This window comes from Anabrus simplex, chromosome 1, assembly GCF_040414725.1.
Source record: "Anabrus simplex isolate iqAnaSimp1 chromosome 1, ASM4041472v1, whole genome shotgun sequence".
Classification (NCBI taxonomy): Eukaryota; Metazoa; Arthropoda; class Insecta; order Orthoptera; family Tettigoniidae; genus Anabrus; species Anabrus simplex.
Window position 1 is genome coordinate 429,942,293 of NC_090265.1, and position 23,877 is coordinate 429,966,169.

At 36.9% G+C, this 23,877-nt stretch overlaps 1 protein-coding gene across 1 annotated transcript in view; it reads right to left on the bottom strand.

Moving 5' to 3' along the window:
• Positions 1–3,683: 3,683 nt before the first annotated feature.
• Glys (glycogen [starch] synthase) overlaps positions 3,684–23,877 on the bottom strand; it is a 146,292-nt gene continuing 126,098 nt past the window's right edge. The window contains exons 12-13 of the mRNA XM_067135130.2: positions 19,234–19,434; positions 3,684–4,172 (exon numbers count right to left, since the gene is read on the bottom strand). Of these exons, the coding sequence (XP_066991231.1) occupies positions 4,128–4,172; positions 19,234–19,434 (246 nt within the window). The 3' untranslated portion in view covers positions 3,684–4,127. The remainder of the gene's footprint in view (positions 4,173–19,233; positions 19,435–23,877) is intronic.

Here is a 23,877-nt window from a genome sequence, read left to right on the forward strand (position 1 = left end):
TAGATCTCAACTGTTAATTTCAATCCACAAACTCTAAGTTAAATACTAGATTTTAGTGCTGTAAATGATGGTTCAAACTCATTCACACAATGAACAAAATCTACATCATGAAAAAAGATACTAAAATTGCTGAAGTTACTCATCTCAATGTATACACTCTTTCACACATTTTAATACTACTAAAATCAAAACATGTGACCAATTCTTGCAGTACAGTACAGCATAGGGTATACACAGTACATTGGTGAAGTGATTTATTGCTCCTTTGTAACCCTGAAAACAATTTTCAGTTAAACCAGTATTATAAATCCATCTTCAGCGATGACACCAAAGTACCATTTCACCCAACTGTAATGTACTATTTTGTATGCAGTGTGAAAATTTTGTTCCCCTTCTTACTTAAAATGGTCTATATCAACAGTTTCAATGAATATGCTTCTTCAATGTAATAGAAATCATCCTTATTGAAAGTGATGCACGTATTTCAGAAACTAACACAAAATTCAAAAAGAGCAAAGTGCATTTTTATCCAGTTAATTATCATTTGAACACAGGTAAAATATCAATAACTTATTTTTAAAAAACAAGGGAATAACAAACAGCAGGTCAATTTGCTCAAGATTAAAAAAAAAATTAAGACTATAATTTCTCCAATACAAAGAACCTAGTTATAGCGTAAATCTGTTAATTCTTGAAACAAAGAATCATTTTCCTACTCTTACACTAAGTTCTGCAGGGTGAGGAATCCCAAAGTATAAAGCAAGCAAACGTTCTAAAGGTAGTTACCATACATGTTCACTATATAAATACTGTTAAGCCTGGACCATTCATGAAATGGAAACATGAATACGATATAGAAATTTTATGCCTTGAGAGATGTTATGTTTATATTGAAGATACCACTCACTTTCAAACAAGGGAACCTATTTTTCTATAATGCAATGATCCCCTAAAATGCAAATTACTTATGTGACAGGGACATCAAAGGTATTACCACCTAGCCCAGTTCTCAATTGTTATAAACCTGACAAGGAAAAAAAAAAAACACACCAATTCAATGGTGAGAATTCTTTATCAGGATGGTTTAACATTTTTTAATTTTTAGCTGAACTGTAGATCTGCACCACTTTCTATATGACAAAGGATCCCTATTCAAACTTCCAGAGGCAATAAAAGTAAAAGAAAACTGAAATGTTAAAAAGAAGATAGAAAAAAAGAGCATTATATTCAGCATTACACAATTCAAAAACTGTGCTTTAATTGATTACTCCATTGACTCATAACTATAAATTAAAACATTTATCTTGTACCTTTCCATCTGTGTTACTAGTATTATAAATATTTATTAGTTATAGTTATTTATTACCTCCAACTTCCTCATTCTACACAGAAAGTTATTCTAAAAAATTCAATACGTATTTACTTGTGTAATTTTCCCTCCCTGATTTTTAGAATGAAGATTTGGAAAGAAAAAAATTGCATATTTTTCTCCCCTTATTTTATCTGTAGTTTCCCCTAATTGCGATCCACAGACTTATCTCGTCTTCGTGATTCATGCCAATGTACGGAAATCGGGAACTAGTTTGGAAATTCCAGTTCATGTTTCCCATGCTAGGAGAGTAGGAAGTGACTGATTACTCACCATTCCAGTGCCCTGAGTCAGAACACACCTGTGACTGCTAGCTATAATTCGCCCTTATTATCTGCTGTGGCTTGCATGCGTACAGTAATCGCTTTCAACAGTATTCTTACGTGTGAATTGTTGTGCGAAATGTTTGTTAGAGACATGATGGGAAAGACAAACAGTAGTTAAGACGCACAATTTAAATTGTCTGTAATGTAATTTGCTGCATCTCGTGAATTTTCCGTAGCACGTGCGTTACTGGCGGAAGCAGAAAGATGAATTACAGTGTACCAAGAAAACAACTTTATCATTTCGGGGACCAAAAACCAGGAAGCATCCAGGAATTGAAAAGGAATTGTTTCTTATGTACATCAATTGAGAAATCATGGCTTTCCAGTTTCCCACAAGATCCTCCAGTTAAAGGCTGTAGAAGTAGCAAAAACCTTGAAAATTTCCGATTTAAAAGCAAGCAGAGGATGGCTTTGTTGGTTCATTAAAAGGAACAATCTTTCTCTTCAAAGAAGGACATCTCTGTGCCACTGACGTCCGAAGGACCATAGTGAAAAAGCGTTGTTTCATAGATTTGTAATTAGGAAGCGGCGTGAGGACAATTACTTGCTATAGCAAATCAGAAATGCAGATCAAACTCCGATTTTATTTGATATGCTGAGAAACACTATAACTGCCGATGGGTGATAACTTCCTCCCTATGTAATTTTTAAGTGAAAAACAATTCCTAAAGGGTAATTTCCTTTCAGTCTGCACAATGGTGTCCAGGAAAGGATGGATAGTGGCGGATCTCATGAAGGATTGGTTGCATGGAGAAGACGGCCTCCTGGCCATATCTTACACCACAGGTCTCTCCTGGTTTTGAACAGTTTCTTTTTTCTTTGCTAGGGGCTTTACGTCGCGCCGACACAGATAGGTCTTATGGCGACGATGGGATAGGAAAGGCCTAGGAGTTGGAAGGAAGCGGCCGTGGCCTTAATTAAGGTACAGCCCCAGCATTTGCCTGGTGTGAAAATGGGAAACCACGGAAAACCATTTTCAGGGCTGCCGATAGTGGGATTCGAACCTACTATCTCCCGGATGCAAGCTCACAGCCGCGCGCCTCTACTAGCACGGCCAACTCGCCCGGTTTGAACAGTTTCTGTGGCCATCTTGTTGATGAAGTTTGCCAAGAAATGGTCAACCAGAAGACTGATGCTGCAATAATTCCTGGTGGCCTGACGTCAGCCTTGCACCCTTTTGATGTAAGCGTCAACAAGCCATTCAAAAACAACGTGCGGCGGGTATATCCTGACTGGATGGCAGGAGGTTCTCATACTCTTGACGCACAGTGGGAAGACCAAGATGCCTTCACTAGAATTAATATGTGAACGGATTGTTTGTGCATGGGAACTGATTTCATAAGAAAAGTGAAAAGTTATAAGAAAACTGGCATTTCCAATGAACTAGATAGAACTGACGATGATTGTACCTGGGAGATGGAAGAGAATGGGAGTGATTCATCACAGATGACTTCGGAAGAATGCACCAATGAATGACATGGTAAGTTTATTTCTTTGAAATGAAATATGTATTAGTGTAGGCAATTTTTACAGATTTTACCTTAATACAGTATTCTAATTTATGTCAGGTATCTGGCTCCTATCTTCAGCTCGAGTGACATTGTTTCCATATAATTATCACTAGGGAACGTATTATTGCCGTCAGTTTTTTATTAAAAATGTGATATGCATATTTTTGACTATTTTGTACTATTTTAAGCCTAAGTAAATTTTGTAACTTAAGTAAGGTAATTACGTTTGATTTTTTTCATTTCCATTTTAAATTTAGATTCACATAATTTTCCCTCCCTGCTTTTGAGGTCGAAAAAAGTAAGGGAGGGGGGGATTATGCGAGTAAATACGGTAATAATGGCCATACTTTGCTACAGCTAAAACATCATAATTTCATTCTTGCCAATTTAAGAAACAAGGGATATTATTGTTTGGAATAATAATAATAATAATAATAATAATAATAATAATAATAATAATAATAATGACTTAAGAGATTCTTTTAAAAACCTTTTATTGTTATTATTACTTGCTCACAGAAAAATAAATATTTAAATAAAGTTGAAAAATAAATAAAATGAAACTTATGACCAGGTTACATGAATCATCTCCTAGAATTGCACAATTAGACATTACAACATAGATCCAAAAATTACAGAATGAAACATTTATACTAAATCATACAGAAAATTCTAAAATGTATAAAACATCTAAAGTATAAAAGTAACAACTTACATCTACCTAAAATAAATTCAACAAAGACGATGATCAGGAACTCAGTACATAACAAACCACCACTCCAAGGGCAGAGGTTGGAAGACTATGGCAAAGCTAATTGCATACTGTAGCAAATTAGTTCTTTTGTACAGTAAAATGATGACTTTCTTGGCATCCTGAAGACCGATGCAGGTATGGTAGATGCTAGGCTTCAGCCAAGCCGACTACCTGCTAGCATGATCGACACTATTGACACCCAACTCCTCAAGCTGAAAAAATAAAATAAATATATATTGCAGTTAATAGGTCCCTATAGGAGTAGATTGGTCAAATGCCTATGGATATAGAAATTAACCAAAGATGCTTAAAGAGAGGGAAAGAAATTGGCATTCAAGATGAAATACTTCAACTCATTGTGGACCATGGACGGCGTAAGACGTTTAAGCTTGCTCCTATGCTGCGGGCCGTGGACGGCGTAAGACGTTTAATGTTCCGCGCGAAGCAATGCTGTTTATATTCGTCATCTATGCATTCTTACACCTTAGTCAGCGTTACTGGTTGTAGCAGGAAGTTGGTTGACCTTTTTGAGATAACCCTCGCGTTGAGTGGGCTCATGTTTATCTTAGCTGTTTTAGCGGGCATATCTCAGCACTTCCTCGCGCGTCAAGACGGTACTTGAGGTTCCAATGCATTGCGTGTTGTTCTTGCCGAGTGTAGTATAATGGCTTATAAAACAAAATTTCTTACGGAAGATTAATTATTAGATATTGTTCACAATGATTCTGGTGATGAACTTATTCCTGAAATACTCAGATAGTGAAAGTGAGAGTGACGAGGAAATTCCAATTCCCGAATCCGATAGGCCTATAGAGAAAGTGAAGTGCCTGATGCATATCATCCTAGTTATTGTCCACCCGTTCCACCATTTACAGAGAATTCAGCTATAAACGTTCAAATAGAAAATAAGCAGGATATTGTGACTTACGTGAGTATTTTCATGAATGACGAATTTTATCAGTATGTGTGTGAGCTGACCAATCTATATGCGAGTCAAGTGATAAGTGCGGTGCCCCGGCCTTTCACAAAGAAATCGATCATGCAATCGTGGAAACAGTCCAAAATCCTGATATAAAAATGTACTGGACCGAAGACCCTGTTTTTCATACTCCAATATTTTCTAATACAATGTTCCGAACACGCTTCCTTCATATTCTTTCATTTCTCCACTTTGGTGATAGTAATCATTATGCCGAAAATACAGATTGGCTGTATAAAATTAGACGTATTTTGAAACCTGTGACACCAGATATCACACCCTAAATATTTACTAGAGGTAAGCACAAAGTATCATTTTTCCAACATTTATAGTTTAGGAGTAATTGTAAATTGTATTAAGTGATGCACATCAAGAGGGCCGGGCATGAAAATGGCTGGTCCAGGCATTCAAGTGTCCCGCTCAGAAGCAGGTACTGAACGTGTTAAGCATACTTGTTACTGGAACTGACTTGCATTCCAGATGGAAGCATGTAAGAGGTGCAATGACATGACTTACTCTGATGGTGATTTTTGTTTTAAAGGGAAAAAATAACTGGAATATCAGTTGTACTCCTTGCTGTGTGTGTGTGCAATGTTTATTTTCATAAAAATACTTTTTACTAGTTTTTGTTTATAAACTTATGAATTAAAATTATATGCTGCAATTTTACAACAACCAAAATTCTATTTAATCCATACAGGCAACAGTTCAGTATTTTTTAGTTAATAAATTTTCTTCCTATGGTATGTATTCAACTGACAAGCAGCAATATAATGAGGGCTCCAGAATTTATCAAGAGAGAATCTGGAGCTCAGGTTTTATTTATTTTAGATTATTTAGCAAATAAAAACAAATTATATAAATAATAAGAAAACAACATAAATAAAAAAATTCAAATGCATAGGTATTTATAACCTACACAGAGAACAAAATTTTCAGTACAGAAATATACAGTTTCATTTTTGCAATTAAACTCTTTGGGCAGCAATCTCCCGATATGTTGGCTTCATCAGAACAAAATAGTTATGTCCTGTTGATTGTGCAGTCTGTGGTATTACTGAAGATATTTCAGTGGGATATTCTAATGAATTTACATAAAAAGAAGTGAGCATAGGTGTGATAAAATTAAAGTGATAACATGAAAATTATAAAATTTTGGCGATAAGCAGTTGTTGATTGGTTACGTTGTTGATAATGTTATACTGGACTAGTCACTGGAGCCGTGAGCTAAATAGTCATTAAGAGGGCTAGAATTTCTATGTCAATAAGAGTTCGTTTTTACATTAGTTAAAGTTAAATTTTCATTGTGTATTTACGAATTAGGATATTTGGAAGTATTTAAGACATTTGAATTTCTATATTTGTCTGCATTTCAGGTTATAGTACAGTATATATTTTTACGTATTTTGGAAAAATCTCAGATCTTTACATAACTGAATGTTTTATTTTAAATTTCCGTATTTTCAGGTTTCAAAATTATTCTTGGCAGAATTGTTTAGACTGATTTTATTAGCCTCTGTAATTCAAAGCTGGATTCTTAAATTTCTATGGAATACTGAAAACAATTGTATGGTATGCAGATTCTTTTGTTTATTACTCGTCTTAGGCTTTGGTTTTCTCAGTCGGGCCCTGTGACAATTGAATTCCTTATACCTTACCAGAGCAGGTCTGGTCGAGGCAATTAGCAGAGCATTAGTGCCAATTAGGTTAACCTGTTCTATTCAGCACTTCATGAACCATCAACAGTCGTGAGATTTGAGTACATTTTCACCATGGTTTATATAGTTGTTCTTTTGGTATATTAAATATTTAAAATGTCACCAAATCTTAAGTCCTCATGTCTAAAATTAAGCTTGCATGGAAGTGATTTTCCAAATGAAGGACTATAAGAAATAAATTGACAAATTTGACCTTTTCAATACAATATATCAAGTAAAAATATTACAGTCCTGATCTGTTTAATTTTTGCTGAAGATGGTCACTAAGTGGCTGAAACTAGCCCCAAGACTTGTATAATATTATTTACTAGATATATTGTATTGAAAAGGTGGATCCTCTTGTCGATTTATTTCTTATAATTGCACTTCAATACGGAACAAAAATGAAATTTATAGCTTATAAATGAAGGACTACCAATAGATGGTAAAGTCATTTTTTTGTACTGCCTGCCAGAAAACAAGAGTCTAGTTCTCAGTGATTTCTAGCACCACAAAACATTTCAAGAGAAAAAAACAAGGTCAACAATAAATTAAAAAACAAGAAAAACATATTTTTATTGGATATGTAACTGAATTTGAAGAGTGAATTTAGTAATGACCTTTGTAGAGTCTTTATCGGCGCAGATATACCACTCTACAAGTTAAACAACTTGTGTTTCCAGGAGTTCCTGGAAAAATGCATAGTGTGAAGTATATCAGACCAATCGACATTAACATACCTACCAACTTTCCAAATGACCCATCAGTAAAATCTCCGTACGTCAAAATACGCAAGAACCCGATGCACCAAAATACGGTAAAACATGTCAAAATTCTTGTATTTTCTTCACTTCAGATACTTACAAGTTCAACAGCATTAATATAAAACACTACATGCAACCAATGCCATTATAAGGAGCAAAATATTTCACCTCAGTTAAACTAACACAAATATCTTTAAAATGCAAAAATTAAATCTACTTACACAATGTAATTTGTTTATGCACATGACTAATTAAAACTTTGAAGTAAAGAATATGTTGCTGCACATAATTATATGCACCCAAGTAATTTACATTATTTACACCGTCATACACACGATCATTCTGATTTAACAGGTAAAGTTTTGGCTTGTTTTGCTTTCTTCAGAAAGTCAATAGAATACCGTGTTTGTGTAACATGCTTCAGAACTTCTGGTCTTCAAAATGGAAATGGCTTCCAGAGTTCCATTGGACACCAATGACCTGAACTGTCTGTCGATAAACTTAACCACGATAGGTTAATATGGTTGTCTGATCCGTACTGACTAGCCTGAATCTATTACAGAACTAGGTGTATTTAAAATAGTTTTACTTGAATCTGCCTTGTCAATACACCTTATAATGAAAGAAAACTATTATTATTTAACCATACATGTTTCAGGAAGTCATCCATTCCCTTCATCAGTGGTCAGTTCAAAGGATAAAACAGTATAACACTATCTTTTGTTTTTACAATTCAAAGAAGTATTGTGTCCTAATTCACCATATCAATGAATAAAGAAAACTTATGAAATATTATGAAAATGATCAATACATAAAATTTTGTTGAACTGAATGAGAATACTTATATAAATTCAAGATCTTCAAGTTTTTCTTCTTTTTCTCTTCTTTTTGTTCCTTAAATGATCATATGCTAGTCTATAGAGTGGGTTATCTTCTGCACTTCTCTCATTTAAACTTGATTCAAAATTATTTTTTTGTGCAAGATAAATCTCTAAACTTTCCAAAACAGTCATTAATTTTCCCTTTTGGGCCAAATGTATTAATTCTATGTCATTAGAAATGTCTGTAAATTTATTATTCTTTTCAACCGTATGTTCTCCCATTGCCGAATATCTTTTATGTTTGACTGCATTAACATGTTCTTTGTACTGTACCAGTAAAAGAGCCCGACTTTACGATTTATTTTTAACGCAAGCATGGAATAGTTCTCAGGGCTAAACTGGATAAATAATAGCTAGGGCTTGGTACAGGGGACAGGGTCCTATCTACAAGAAAAATTTGAATCTGATTTGATAAGAGTTTATTCATGTAATGCATGATAAATTGCACATCACCTCATGTTAGATAGGGGTTGTCTTCCACATTGTCCTTTAAATGGCCCGGGTCTCCCGCTCACCAGGCCGCACCGGCTGGAACACGTTCCAGAAGATGTCCAAGTACTCCATCAAGATGCGGACGGACCATCCAGGTTGGCTGCACGGAATACGCCTCAAGTTCCCGATGCTCGTGATGACCTCCGCTGGTTCCTGACGATGTTGAGGGTAGTCACATTAACCAAGTACAATGAGGTTGATAGAATCAATGCAAACTCCGTAAATGTGCTCTTCGTCACTCGCAGAATAAATCAAAGTTCATGAAGAATCCAGTCTTTAACACTCATGGAAATGATGAGTCCGTGGTCATGAAGACTTTCAATAATGTTATAGTTCATCAATGAAAAATAATTACAAGTCTTTAAGTGATCACTGGCAAAGATCACAAGTCTATGCTCATGGAACCTTCGAATAAATTTAGAGTTCATCACTCGTGAATATTACAAGTCTTTGAATAATCACTGGCGAAAAGTTAGAGTCCATCACTGCTAAATATGACAAGTCTTTGAATAATCACTGGCGAAAAGTTAAAGTCCAATACTGGTAAAGATTACAAGTCTTTCGGTAATCACTTCGCGAAAAGTTAAAGTCCATCACTGGTAAAGATTACAAGTCTTATTTATAAAGACTTAGAAAAAATTCAGAGTTCCTCAACGATACTATAACCACACGAAGATAGTTTCCGACGATAATGGCAGCGAGTAGGGCAACGTTGACTACTCGACTGTCACTGACTGAGATATCAGGCTATATTGAGCCCTCCTTATATTTGGTTTGGGACATCTACGTCACATATGCCGTGAAGCTGGTTATCTCCTGAATCCCTCGACGGATTTTCTTGAAATTCAAGCATTGCGACGTTTATGTAATTCCCTTTAAGATGACATGTTGATCAAGTCGCTACCACAATTATTATGAGAGTTGTAATTTTTTTCTCCTTCGAATGTTCCGGAAGGTGTGACGCTTGAATCTGGAACATACGAGTTCAGGCTAGCTGCACGTGGCATGACAGGCGGGTGATCTAACTAGCCCCTGTGGCTACGTCACGCATACAGCTGGTCTCAGCTTGCTTGCTCATCCTGCTGAATGTAAACAAACCAGGCTTGCACGGAGTAATACGTGTGATGATAAAATACGATCAACTCTCAAAAAAATATGCATGTACAGGTCGTAACCGGTACAGTACCTTATAGCCAAACTTCTTCCAGACTGTCCTATGTATCGTTGTTTACATGTTTGACATGTTAATTTGTAAATTCCTGGTTTATTAAATATACATTTATTCTCTATCTTGTCTGAATTGAAACTTATCTTATTAGTATTATTATCCGTTTTGTATGCGACACTGATGTTCTTTTACCTGAAAATTTCAGTCAGATGATAAGAGTGCTTATTTTGAAAAGTTAGAATTGCAGATTTCTTTTTCTCCTTTCGCTCTTTAATTGAAGTTGTTTTTGGTTCATTTTTCACTTTATTTATCATTCTATTAATAAATTTTCTGGAATATCCGCTACTACGAGCAATTTGATGGATTATATTTATCTCTCTATTATAATTCTTCTTAGGCATAGGTATGTTCATAGCTCTATTAATTAAACTGTAAAATATTGCCATTTTATGTTGATCTGGATGATTGGAGTCTTTTCTGATAATAGTATCTGTTTGAGTAGCTTTTCTGAAAATTTGAAAATCGAAATGACCAGAATTTCTAGTAATTGTTAAATCTAAATAATTTAAAGTTCTATCATTTTCAGATTCCATTGTAAAATGCACTTCTTTATCCAAAGTATTTAAATACTCTAATATACCATCAGGTTTAACATTTTGTTCATTGACAATAACAAATATATCATCGACGTATCTCAACAATGTAATCAATCCATCTATTTTATCCACTACTTTATTATATTCCATGTAATCCATGAATATGTTTGCTAAAATACCTGAAGCCAGCGAACCCATTGCCATTTTGTTGTCAAAAAACAAAATCGTTATTTTCCAAAGTAAATTCTAGTAATGTTAAAAATTCTTCAATTTCCACCTTGCTTAATTTGTTGTGTTGCATTAAATTCTTTCTTACTATTTTTATAGTATCTATGATAGGAATGTTGGAGTACATATCTTTGATATCCAAACTATGTATTGTATAGTAGTATGTTAGCTCAATGCACTGGGTATTCAAAGATCTTATAAAACTTGATGTGGAGATAAATAATTACCTTGATGTTGGATAATTATTTTATGTGATGTTGAACTTTCATCTTGTGAAAAAGTTTATATTTTCTACGTCTTTTTATTTGCTAGTGAATTTTTACCTTGCACCATTTGAAAAATTTAAAAAACCTTTGAATACCTAGTGCATCTTAGTTGCATGATTTTGAGCTTTCGTCAGTTGAAAAAAAGTTTATTACTACACACTCTTGTTATTTACCAGTGAATTTCTACCTTGCACCTTTTGAACGACAGGCTGAAGATGAACCTGATTAGAAGTCAAAACCGGTCCCAATTGTGACTGACTTATGATGTAACCTTGCATTAATAAGTTTTTGTATTTGAATAGGTGGAACCACAATATATTTTTTATTTTAATTATAAATTTGCCTGATAATGGCCTTCCTGAAATTTAACCAGACGTGGGAAAAAATAAAACTAACCTCTGTAATCAATGATCCACTCTGCCATATCTAGAGGTGTATCCCATTCTTACTTAATTGCAGTATTTAACATTAAAATTAAGCGATCGTTTACTTCAGCCTTTATTTTTAACGACTTAACAACCGCTATCGGCCACATTATTAATGCATTTATTACGAAAACATGCTATCCTTTTCCATTTTGAATTTTCTTTTAGATAACAGCAGTCGACGGGTATATCTAATTGACTCCAACATTGCCTTTTAATGTTGACGAGAGAGCTCGCTAGTGGACATAGCGAGAAAACGATAATGAAGACGATCGATCCCATGCAATATAATCGCCGGAAGCGCTAATATCGGAAACAGAAAAAGACCTTCACACTTAATCGCTCGTAATAACGAATGTGTCAGTGAAAGGGCTTTCGCTGCAACCGAAGGATAATACACAGTTTAATATAGGAATTTTGAAGGTGCAGACAAAAACTGTCGTAATAACGGGTTTCTCGGTATAAGCCATACTTGGTATAGCAGACTTCTACTGTAATAATTCAATAATTAGATTTTAAATGTTGAGTTCAATATTTCACAATTTAGAATAGAAATACCAAGTTATTTATTTATTTATTCAATCATTTATTACCTCCTCCCCCACAATCCTCAACTGAAAAATACTCATATTGCTACGGTCTATCATGAACATTTGAAAAGCAAATACAGTAGAACCTTGATAAATCAAAATCGGTTAATTTAAAATGCCGCCTAATTCAAAGTATCTCTCGTTCCCGAAAACACGAGGTATGGTTTTACATGTTATTTAAATTGTTTAATTCAAAATACAGATAATTCGTAATTCGAAGAACAACGTCCGTCCCAGTATTGCAATTCAGATTTTTAATTCAAAACTGTCTTTCATTTTGTTAAAATACGGTGCAATTTGAATTAAAAATTCTCTGCGTCACGATAGAATGTGTCTTCCGGAACATGCAGGGGTATCTTGGTGGGTCTACAGCATGCTTTAGAGTTGCCAAGTTCTAGTAAAATCATAGTTCCTTTGTATTCTACCCTACTGATGAGGATGAAAATGGTAAGCTGGCTCATAACAATAAAGACAATGCAGAAAATATGACTAAATATTGCAACAAGCTTTTAAGTTGTGAGGAACCTACAGAACTCCTTCGTTTGGACACCAACACCCTGATAAAAGCATCACCAGAGAACATCAATCCCCCCCACAATAAAGGAAGTCTACCAAGCACTGAATAAATTAAAAAACTACGAAGCACCAGGAGAAGATCAGACCTTTGCGGTAATCTGGAAATATGCAGGAAAATCGGCAAAAGTTGCCATCCACCAATAACTATCTGGATTAAAGAAGAACTACCCGAACACTGGACAATAGCCCTCATTCACCCACTGCACAAAAATGGAGAAAAAACCGACCCTAATAACTACAGGGGAATCTTGCTCCTAGACATGACATACAAAATATTTTTCAATAATCACCCTTAATAGGATAAGTTAACAACTTGAGAAAGAACTAGGAGAATATCAAGGAGGTTTCAGACCCTGGAGAAGCTGTCCTGCTCAGATCATGAGTCTTAAGTTGATAATGGACTATAACACGAGAAGAAACAGAGATATGGTGGTAACATTTGTGGATTTCAAGAAAGCTTATGATTGCATCCATAGAGAATCTTTGTTTAAAATTTTAAGATACCTTGGACTACACCCCAAATTAATAAACATGATAAAATTGACTCTTAACACCAAATCAGAAGTGTAGTTTAGGGGTGAAACATCAGAGACATTTGAAATTAAAACTGGACTACGGCAGGGAGATGGGCTCTCACTACTATTATTTAATTGTGCTCTAGAAATGGTAATGAGGGAATGGTTTAGGAAAATAAAGATTGGCCGAAAAATCAAAACAAATTGCCTGGGTTTTGCTGACGATTTAGCATTACTAGCAGTGGACATAAAAGAAGTAAAAACCCAGATATCAGAACTTCAAAACATTGCAAATAAAATTGGCCTCAAAATATCATTTGAGAAAACAGAAATTATGCCCCAAAAACCAACACAACTAAAAGAAGTTACCATAAATGGTAATAAAATCAAAATAATAACTCAATTTAAATATCTTGGAGAAGTAATAACACATAACCTAAATGAAAAAAATCTCAATCCAAACAAGAGCAAATAGATTAGCTAAAGCACAAATTTTTTTTTTTGCTAGGGGCTTTACGTCGCACCGACACAGGTGGATCTTACGGCGACGATGGGATAGGAAAGGCCTAGGAGTTGCAAGGAAGCAGCCGTGGCCTTAATTAAGGTACAGCCCCAGCATTTGCCTGGTGTGAAAATGGGAAACCACGGAAAACCATCTTCAGGGCTGCCGACAGTGGGATTCGAACCCCCTATCTCCCGGATGCAAGTTCACAGCTGCGCGCCTCTACGCGCATGGCCAACTCGCCCGGTAAAGCACAAAAATTAACATGGGATATCTACGAAAAGAAATGTCTATCAATAAATACAAAAATAAAATGCTATAACACAGTTATAAAACCAGAAGCTACATATGCAGCAGAAACATTTTTTCACCTGAATAAACAATCAAAGACTGACAGACTTCAGAAATTGAAAGGAGGATTGGAAGAACCTGCATCAACAAAAAATACCAGAAAGATGGACAGTGGCGGATAATACCTAACAAAGTCGTGTACAAAGAGCTAGAACGCAGGAGACTGGGATTCTTTGGACATATCATGAGGATGCACGATTTGAGACTTCTGAAACAACTAGTGAAGCACAATCTTGTCTCAAAAAATACCACAACAGCATGTAAATGGATCAGAGTAAGAGACGATCTGAAGGAAATAGGCCTTACAACAGAAGACACCACAAATAAGATAAAATAGAGTACAAAACTCAAGAATACAAACCTCCGCTTTACCCTTACACGAAACAAACCAACAACATGCATATTTTCTACTGAGGAAAGTGCACGAACATCGGAGCGTCTGAAGAAGTACTGGGGGGGGGGACCGCAAAGCCGGAACAATCCCTTCAAAGAGACCTGAACTGACTAAAGTAATCCTATGCGGTCATAGAAGAAGAACTGTGTTTTAGTTTATTGCTACGGTATTTTAGTTTAGGGCACATGTGTTCTTTTTTTTGTGTTGCGACGTGGTTAAGCGTAAGTATTCTTCCAAGACACTGAGCGAGAAGATGAAAATTATAAGGGAGGTCGACAAAGGACAAAAAACGACTGAAAAAGCTGAATACTTTGGAATTCCTGTGTCCATGCTGTCAACACTTGCTCAAGAAATGCAGGGTGTAAATACAGCAAAGTGAATGTGCATTCGAGGAGCTACACATTCTATTTGGAAGTGGAATTGATCGAGTGGTTTCGGCATGTTCCAGCGAACAATATCCCTGTTGATGGCAAGTTTATTAAGAGGAAGGCGAATGAACTGGCGGTAAAGATGGGGCTTGAGTTTCAGTGTTCAAACGGGTGCCTTCAGCATTTTAAGGAATGGGACAACATCTTGTAGCAGGCAGTGTACGCAGAAGCAGAATCAGTGAACACAAGTGATGCACAGTTGGCAAGAAAGCATGGCTCACATAATCAATTCATATGCACCGAACAACATCTTCAATGCCGATGAGTCTGCATTGTTTTTTAATGCCGAGCCCAAGCAGACTTGTGGTTTTAACCCTCTTAGTGCCGGCTCCCTTACTGGCGTGGTTGCTAAGATTGCCAGAGAGAAAATGCCTATTATGCAGCACCGAAGATAAAAGCATATCCTATACTTACTTTTCAAGATATCTCATTGTAGTTTACATTTTCTTGTAGATGAGTGATCCCTCTCTTCACACATTATATTAACATCACGAAAATAATTCATACTGCCCAGTAAAAAAAATTAAATTTCTTCATGCAATTTTTGAAAAAAATTAAAATTAAAATTTGGATCTCAGTACATCCTAGTACTTTGATTTACTCACCTAAATACGGCATTTCTGTGCACATTGATGCATCGTTTACTAGTTTGTAAAATATCAATGTTTTAGTTTTTCTAAAAATAGATAAAAATACTGACTTGGTCTAGAATCAGGAGGAGATGCACATTTAGGGCCAGGCGTCTCAAGGAATGCAGGAGAGGGTTGAAATTGTACGTCGTGATCGGACTGAATTTCATGGAAATCGGGAATCTGGTCATAATCGTCATTACTGTCTCTGTCAACTCCCATCATTATTCCTGACACTATCATTACCGTCTGAATCAGAAATTTCATGAATCACTGTCACACGAGTAAGTCGGATAACATCACAACTATCATCATTGTTTGAAATGTTACCGGCATTATTATCACTCTCATTATCATCTGAATCATCGCCTGTCTCAATATAATTAGGATGATCAATTAATTAACATACTCTATCAAATCGTCATCAGTTTCAAACACAATATGAGAACTAGTCGCCATCATTACAAACACAGGGTCTACAGGTACGTGCCAAACAGCTGAAATAGGAAAAAATCATAACATCAACACAACATGTCACACAGAGATTCTGGTGGTAGATTTAGAAACTATGTAGTATCTACTACAGAGTGATGCCAACTGGAGCTGCCATCTGTCAGATATGTGCAAACTATTACGACTTACATAGACAGCTGCAACACGGAGCGCGATGGTGTTCCTGGCACTTTTCGCTAGCCTACAGAGGAGTGCGATCACGCTCCCCGGCACTCTAAGAGTTAAAGAAGAGAAGTGTCATGGTGGGAAGTCTTACAAGGATAGGGTCACAGTCCAGCGTTGCAATGCAGACGGAAGTGGGAGACTTCCTCCCCTCATCATAGGCAAGTTCGAGAAGACACGATGTTTTAAGGGCATCAGGCACTTTCCATGCAAATACAAGTCGTCTAAAAATTACTGGATGACAGGCAAAACTTTTGAGGAGTGGCTGGTATGCCTTGAGTGCAAAATGGCACCCCAGGACAGAAAAGTACTTCTGTTATTGGGTCAGTGTGCTGCACACAAACATAATTTAATTTTAAAACATGGATGTCTTCTTTTTCTGCTGGCCAACACTTTTTTTTTTTGTTAGTTGCTTTACGTTGCACCGACACAGATAGGTCTTATGGCGACGATGGGACCGGGAAGGGCTAGGAGTGGGAAGGAAGCGGCCGTGGCCTTAATTAAGGTACAGCCCCAGCATTTGCCTGGTGTGAAAATGGGAAACCACGGAAAACCATTTTCAGGGCTGCCGACAGTGGAGTTCGAACCTACTATCTCCCAAATACTGGATACTGGCCGCACTTAAGCGACTACAGCTATTGAGCTCAGTAGCTGGCCAACACTACAAGTTACTTGCAGCCCCTAGATCAAGGTATACTTTCATCTTTGAAATGAGCCTACAGAAAGAAACTGGAGCGTTACTTTCTCCGTGAAACTGCTAGAAATATTCCGGCAGGAGAAATAGTCAAGTGAAACGTGATTGTTGCAACGCAGAGTGTGACAGTTGCCTGGGACGCTATTCCTTCATCGACAATCAAGAACTGCTTCATCAAGTGTGGTTGTGGTTCATTAAATGAAGTAGAAAGAGGAGGAGAAGAAGAAGACAATGAAGATAAATGGGAGGAGTTATGGCAAAAGTCAAATGTCGGTATAACTTTCGCCGAATACATCGCCATAGACCATGCGGAGACTACTTCAGAAGAGCGGGATCTCGCCATGATGATCAGGTGTGAACACGCAACGCCAGAGAGAGATGCAGCTACAGCTGATGTTGAACACGACGAAGTTACGGCACAGGCGGCAACTATTCCGTCAAAAAATGATGCACCTGCTGCTCTAGCCATGTTGGATTCTGTGAAAAGTGCAAGTGATGCTGATGATGCTACAATTAAGTCTACGGCCCATATGGAGCAGTTCGTAGGTAGTTAATAAATTTAAAAAAATGAAACAACCTCTCATACATTCTTTCTTTAAAGGCAATAAGCCTAATGTGTGACAAAAAAAAACCCCTACTGAACCATTAAGCATTTGCAAACTTTTCAGGAACTGTTCGAAGTTATTTATTATTCTTGATATTTGTGTTAAATGTATGTCTACGTTTTAAAAGTTTGTTTTGTTGGCGTCATGTGTTTCCAATTTGGACAGTCTCGTTGGCTCACCTGTGCAAGAGCTTTATACTGTACTTAAATTGCATCATGCGTATACAGTAGATTACTCTTTGTCTTTGAATCATGTTTTATTATTCCCGGGTGTGAGGTTACATTTGACAGTGTATGGTGTTATCCAAGAGCATTATTTCAATAAAGGCACCTTCTTGGATACATTTCGGAAATACGTTTTTTTCCGTGGCATTTGAAAGGTTTAACTGTGAACCAAGGTGATTGTATGCATTAAAGGATGTTAGAATATTTTGTGATGAAGCAAGGGTTGGCATTTCTGAATTTCGAGTTGGCGGTACTGTAAAAAAAATGCATTCAGTGGGCCGCAAAAAGGACACTTTAGAGAAGTTGGAAGATTCAATTGCGGGGCATGTGCTCGAAAAACGCAAGGGTAGAATAGCCATACCATGGAGCAGTAAACTCGTTCGTTGACCTTCAACGCCCGCAATGGCCTATACATTGCTAGCCGCTGAAGTTGGCCGAACCCGGCAAGTGAGACGTGCGTGTAGTGGCCAGTTGTAGCTGACGCTGAGTAAAAGTAACGGTTTTATAGTAAGCAAGAATATTTTCCTGATGGATTGCCGTATTGCAATAGACACGTGAAATAGATATTGAAGGGGAAATTTTCAATGGGTTCTCTTTGATAATATGATGCCAATTTTAACTTCATGGTTATTAAACTCGCGCAAATAAAGAAAAATTATGCAGCCGCAAATAAATACGGCATAACTGAAGCCAGTGTTCAGCGTTGGCGTGAAGACAAATGTAGTCTAAAATGCGTACTGTATAAGAAAGGCATTCATATGATTTTATGAAGTACCTTTTAAACCTGATTAAAAGTGGGGGTGGTATGCATTCAGGGTTGTCTTGGATGAAATTAAACACACACTTTCAAGTAGTATCGGATTTTGAAAAAAAAACAAGTAAGCCAAAGTGTGGATATAATCTGCGAAAACGCAAGTTTTGAACAAAATGATTGCCGTTTCATACCGATTTTAATGTGTATGGTTATCAGAAATCGGATGCTTATCGGATATAAGGATATAACGAATATAACGACAGTTCGCTATAGCGAGTAAATTTGTCGCCGTTATGAATTCTCGCTATAGTGGTCTTCTACTGTAGTTGCACCCTGCTTATGCATTCTCACAAGTAAGTATGAAAGCCAATACAATCTGGTCATTCTTGGAAACATAGTAATGAAAGGATTTCTCTGCGTAAATGCACTGAATTAGCGTTGCTACTTAATTTGGTTAATACCACTAAACTACTGTCTTGGAAGAATACACATTCTAAGCAAATGAAATAGTTCACATGATCTAGTTTCATATTGCCTATCTGATATTCATTCCTAAGTTTCTTCCCAACTGAAATAACTTTATTCCAGAAAATGTTAATTTTGTATCATACATTTCCTCATATCTTCTGAACATTCATATTTCTAAACAATATTTATGGAAACCATCTGCTCCTCACCCTCTCAACAAGGCGTCCTTAAATCACAAGCTGCTTAGTGAATGAAAGCTGAGCCCACTTCCAAAATGTCTTAAGTATCGAGTTACATATAACAGACTGCATGGATAATATTGCAATACTACACTGACATTTAAAAAAAAAGAAAAAAAAAAAGTAAAAATACCTCCTTCTCATCATCAACTTCATCCTCATCATCGCTTCCATGGACTGAAGCTGCTGGTGTTGTTGGGCGTGAGCTAGAAGGTGATGGGGGCTCTGAGATGGGTCGAGGATAACTGAATTTGCCAATACTGTCTTCATCATCAAGTCCAGCCATTTCTGGGTACACTTTGAGGAGTGCTTTTGTTCGCGCCTGTCGATAGTACTGCAAGCAAAAGATAATGGTAGTATAAAATTCCAGGATAAAAACGATCATTAAAATAAGAATGCATGCTTAACAGGAACAACATGTCATATAAATTCAAAATTTTCAACAGAAGCCTTCACAGCTGGAGCATAGACAAGAAACAGTAGTACCATGTTGAAACACAAGACTAGCAACTATAACTGGTTATACGATCCGCATGCATGCGGCTTCCATCCTTGACGACGTATTTGCAAGACCTGCTGACGGCCTCAAGTCCGGTTGACGAATCGTGTGTTAATATTGACAGTCGGGTTTTGTGATTGAAATCAGTCTGAAATTTCTTCTAGTTTCAGAGTAGCATACCAGTTGTTTTATTGTGTGTTATATAGCCTAAGTGTCATATATGGTTAACTGTTAAGTGGAGTGCTGTTCGTGTATGAAGGATGTGTGAAAAATTAAACAGACTGCTATGCCTTTAGGTACTCCCAATGAAAAGAGAGCAAACAAAAGAACTGTCAGTCATCTTTTAGAAAATATGGCCATAATTCAAGAAGAGTGTTTGGATAGCATTGTTGGATGCGCTTGTGAATGGTTGGCTGTTGAGAGAGCTCTTGCATTATTGTAGTGATAAAGTAGTTAAAACTTATTGAAATTGTTTAAATAATGTGTGTGTGTGTGTGTGTGTGTTTTTTTTTTTTTTTTTTTCCATTTAGTGCTTTTTATATATTGGTGTTTAGTGCTTGTTGGTGGAAATTGGGAGTAGTGATATTTACTTCAATTTTATAACAAGTAATTCATCTGGTGTTCAGTAAATTACAGTTTCTAGGTTAAGTAGGCTAGCTAGGTGTACCTTGTTCGAATTTTAGGTTTAGGAAATACTTTAGGTAATAATATTAATTTTTAAAACAATATTTTTAAATATCTGTAGGTTCGTTGGTATAATACTTACAAAGGCAGATTATCATGAGTTGTAACTCACTGTAACTTTCGCCGCAACTTTTCTGATATTTCGTATAGATATCTGTTCAAACTATCACAAAAGTAATAATTTATTAAATTAAGTAACATGATTCACCTGTAAACTTTGATTTAAAAAGAAGTTAAAGAGAATACATGGTAATTTCGCTGGATAATTACGGTACTTAACAGTTTTTGGATTGGATTCTATTAGAATTGTTGACGATTGTTGCTGCATGCACATGGTAGTTGTGCAAATAAATAGAAAATCGCTAGTTGCCTTACGTCGCACCGACACAGATAGGTCTTATGGCGACGATGGGACGGGAAAGGGCTAGGAGTTGGAAGGAGCCTTAATTAAGGTACAGCCCCGGCATTTGCCTGGTGTGAAAATGGGAAACCACGGAACACCATTTTCAGGGCTGCCGACAGTGGGGTTCGAACCTACTATCTCCCGAATACTGGATACTGCCCGCACTTAAGCGACTGCAGCTATCGAGCTCGCTAAATAGAAAATCAGCTGATTACTATATTCCGATAATTTGTAGTCTTAGTTCCCTGCATACTTTGTACTTTCCACCTTCGTTTATTCATCGAGTAAAAGTTAATAATCAAATTCCTATATCCCAATAATTTTGCAGCTCAAGTCCCTGGCGTAGTTTTGACAGAAATTATTGTAGACAACATCTTATTTTTCAGCATTTAAGGACACTTTTATTCTCTGTCCCGCGTAGTAAGGAAAATAATAGTAATCCATCAGCGGTAAAAATTCATATAACCATATTTCAGCTGAGAATTGTAGTGCAGATACAGTATATTTAAAAAGTACCTATCTTGCCTGTTATATACGTGTGTATCTTTCGTGTGAATCTATTAGAGCATAGTACTATTAATAGCCTGTCTAAGCATTTAGCTTTGTTTGTAATCTTTGAATACAGTAGTTCTTGCAAATTTCAAGCTTGCAATTTTCATTTCTGTTTGTGCTTAGTAGTGACATATGGTACCGGTATTGTAATTTTTTTTGCTATGGGCTTTACGTGCACCGACACAGATAGGTCTTATGGCAACGATGGGATAGGAAAGGCCTAGGAGTGGGAAGGAAGCGGCCATGGCCTTAATTAAGGTACAGCCTCAGCATTTGCCTGGTGTGAAAATGGGAAACCACGGAAACCATTTTCAGGGCTGCCGATAGTGGGATTCGAACCTACTATCTCCCGGATGCAAGCTCACAGCCGCGCGCCTCTATGCGCATGGCCAACTCGCCCGGTGGTATTGTAATTAGGATACGTCTGAACGTAGTTTAAACTTACTGTAGTATACTGTACAGTAGTATACGAGTAATATCTTACTAGACTTTAGCGTGCTTATTTTATTATTGTAAAATATTTGTGTAGTACCGGTATAGTAGAGGTACAAGTAACTATTCTCATTTTGGTTCCATATTGAAGATGACGTATGTCTCGGATATTATTACAATATTTTTAAGTCCACCTGCTCAATACAATACAATATAAACCACTACTGCATGTATTATGTATAAAATTTTAACCATATGAAGTAGTGGTTTATATTGTATTGTACTGAACAGGTGGACTTAAAAATATTGTAATAATATTCGAGACATAGTAGAGGTATCCGTAGAAACTCTCTTACTAAAATTCTGTTGTTATAATTAGGATAGGCTTAACTGCAATTTAGATTTGTGTAATTCTTGTGTATTCCTTTCGGTATTCAGTAATTAACAGCAGTCTTTATCCTGTTAGGGTGTTGTAGGATAAAAATAGAGTTTGACTACGTAGTATTGTAGTGTAGTCTTATATTAATTACCCTATTGTCGTGTGCTCTTTGATTACTATCCCAAACAATATAACCCTCCGTTCATTTATTTTTTTGCACTACGTCATTTTATTTTTCCTTTTATTTTGATTTTTCCCCGTAAAGAATGGCTAAAGAGTGCAAGTGTAGGGACTGTGGGTGTGGTGAGGCATTGATGGGTTTGAGGGAGGAGTTGGAGAGTTTGAGGGAGATAATTAGGATTCTCACAGAAGACAGGAAAGAAGGACTCCCTCAAACAATGTACAGGTTACAGTAGGTGTACAAGAGGGAGAGGAAGGAAAGGGGGAGTTATAGAAAACAGGTGGTCTAATGTTCTAACGAGAAGGAGATTGCAGGCTAAGGGCTCTATTCAGGATCAGAATTTAGAAGAGGTGTCTGTGAGAAATTGGTACGATCCACTCCAGGTAGAACAACAGAGGGAAGATGAGGAACAGGCAACTGTTGCTGAGATGTGTGGAAGTAGGAGGAAGGGAAAAGGTAGGAAAGGGAACTGTAAAGTAGAGGATAGGAAAAGACAGGTGGAACAGGGTCATGGGAAGGAGAAAAGGGAGGAGGAAGTAGCTTCTGCAGGAATCTTTCCTGATAGGAGGGGAGGGGATCGAATGAGGTGGTTAGGGTTGAAGCTCTGGTCATGGGGGATTCCATCGTTAGACATGTGGGGAAAGTGTGTGGAGGAAAGGGAACCAGGGCAGAGTATTATCCAGCAATTAGTTTGAGGCAGATGTTGAGGAAAGTAGAAGATAGGGAGGAGGGGAAGGAGAAGGGGATAGTGTTTCATGTTGGTACCAACAACATAATGCAAGCTGATGTAAGTACCAACATAGTTGGGGATGTGTGAGATCTGGTAAATGCAGCACGGGCAAAGTTTACGGAAGCGGAGATTGTTATCAGTGGAATTCTGTGTAGGAGGGATACTGACTGGAGGGTGATTGGGGATTTAAATGAGACTATGGAGTGGGTATATGTGAAACTGGGAGTGAAATTTCTAGATCCTAATGGGTGGGTAGGAGATAGGGATCTGCACTCAGATGGCCTTCACTTAAACCGCAGTGGTACATATACGTTAGGAAATTTGTTTGGAAGGGTAATAGGGAGGTACATTCAGGGAAACGGGGTTGTCTAGGGAGTGGTGATAAGGGTACAGAGATCTGGAAGTCAAGTAGGAATGACATAAAAATGTTAGTGTTGAACTGTAGAAGTATTGTAACGAAAGGAATAGAATTAAGTAATTTAATAGATATATATTTACCAGATATTGTGGAATCATGGCTGAGAAATGATATAATGGATGCAGACATTTTCTCACGGAACTGGAAAGTGTATCGTAGAGATAGGATAGGTATGGTGGGAGGGGAAGTATTCATTCTGGTGAAAGAAGAATTTGTAAGCTACAAAAAAGTTAAAGATGAGAAACATGAAATTCTAGGTGTAAGGCTCATTTCTAAAGATAATAGGCAACTTGATGTCTCTGGAGTGTACAGACCGGGAAAGGATAGCGCTGACACGGATTCAGAATTATTTGATAAGATAGTCAGCTATGTGGGAAATGGCATGGAAAGGAATGTGATTGTAGCGGGGGATCTGAATTTATCAAATGTCAATTGGGAAGGAAATGCGAACGAGAGGAAGCATGACCAACAAATGGCAAATAAGCTAATACGGGAAGGA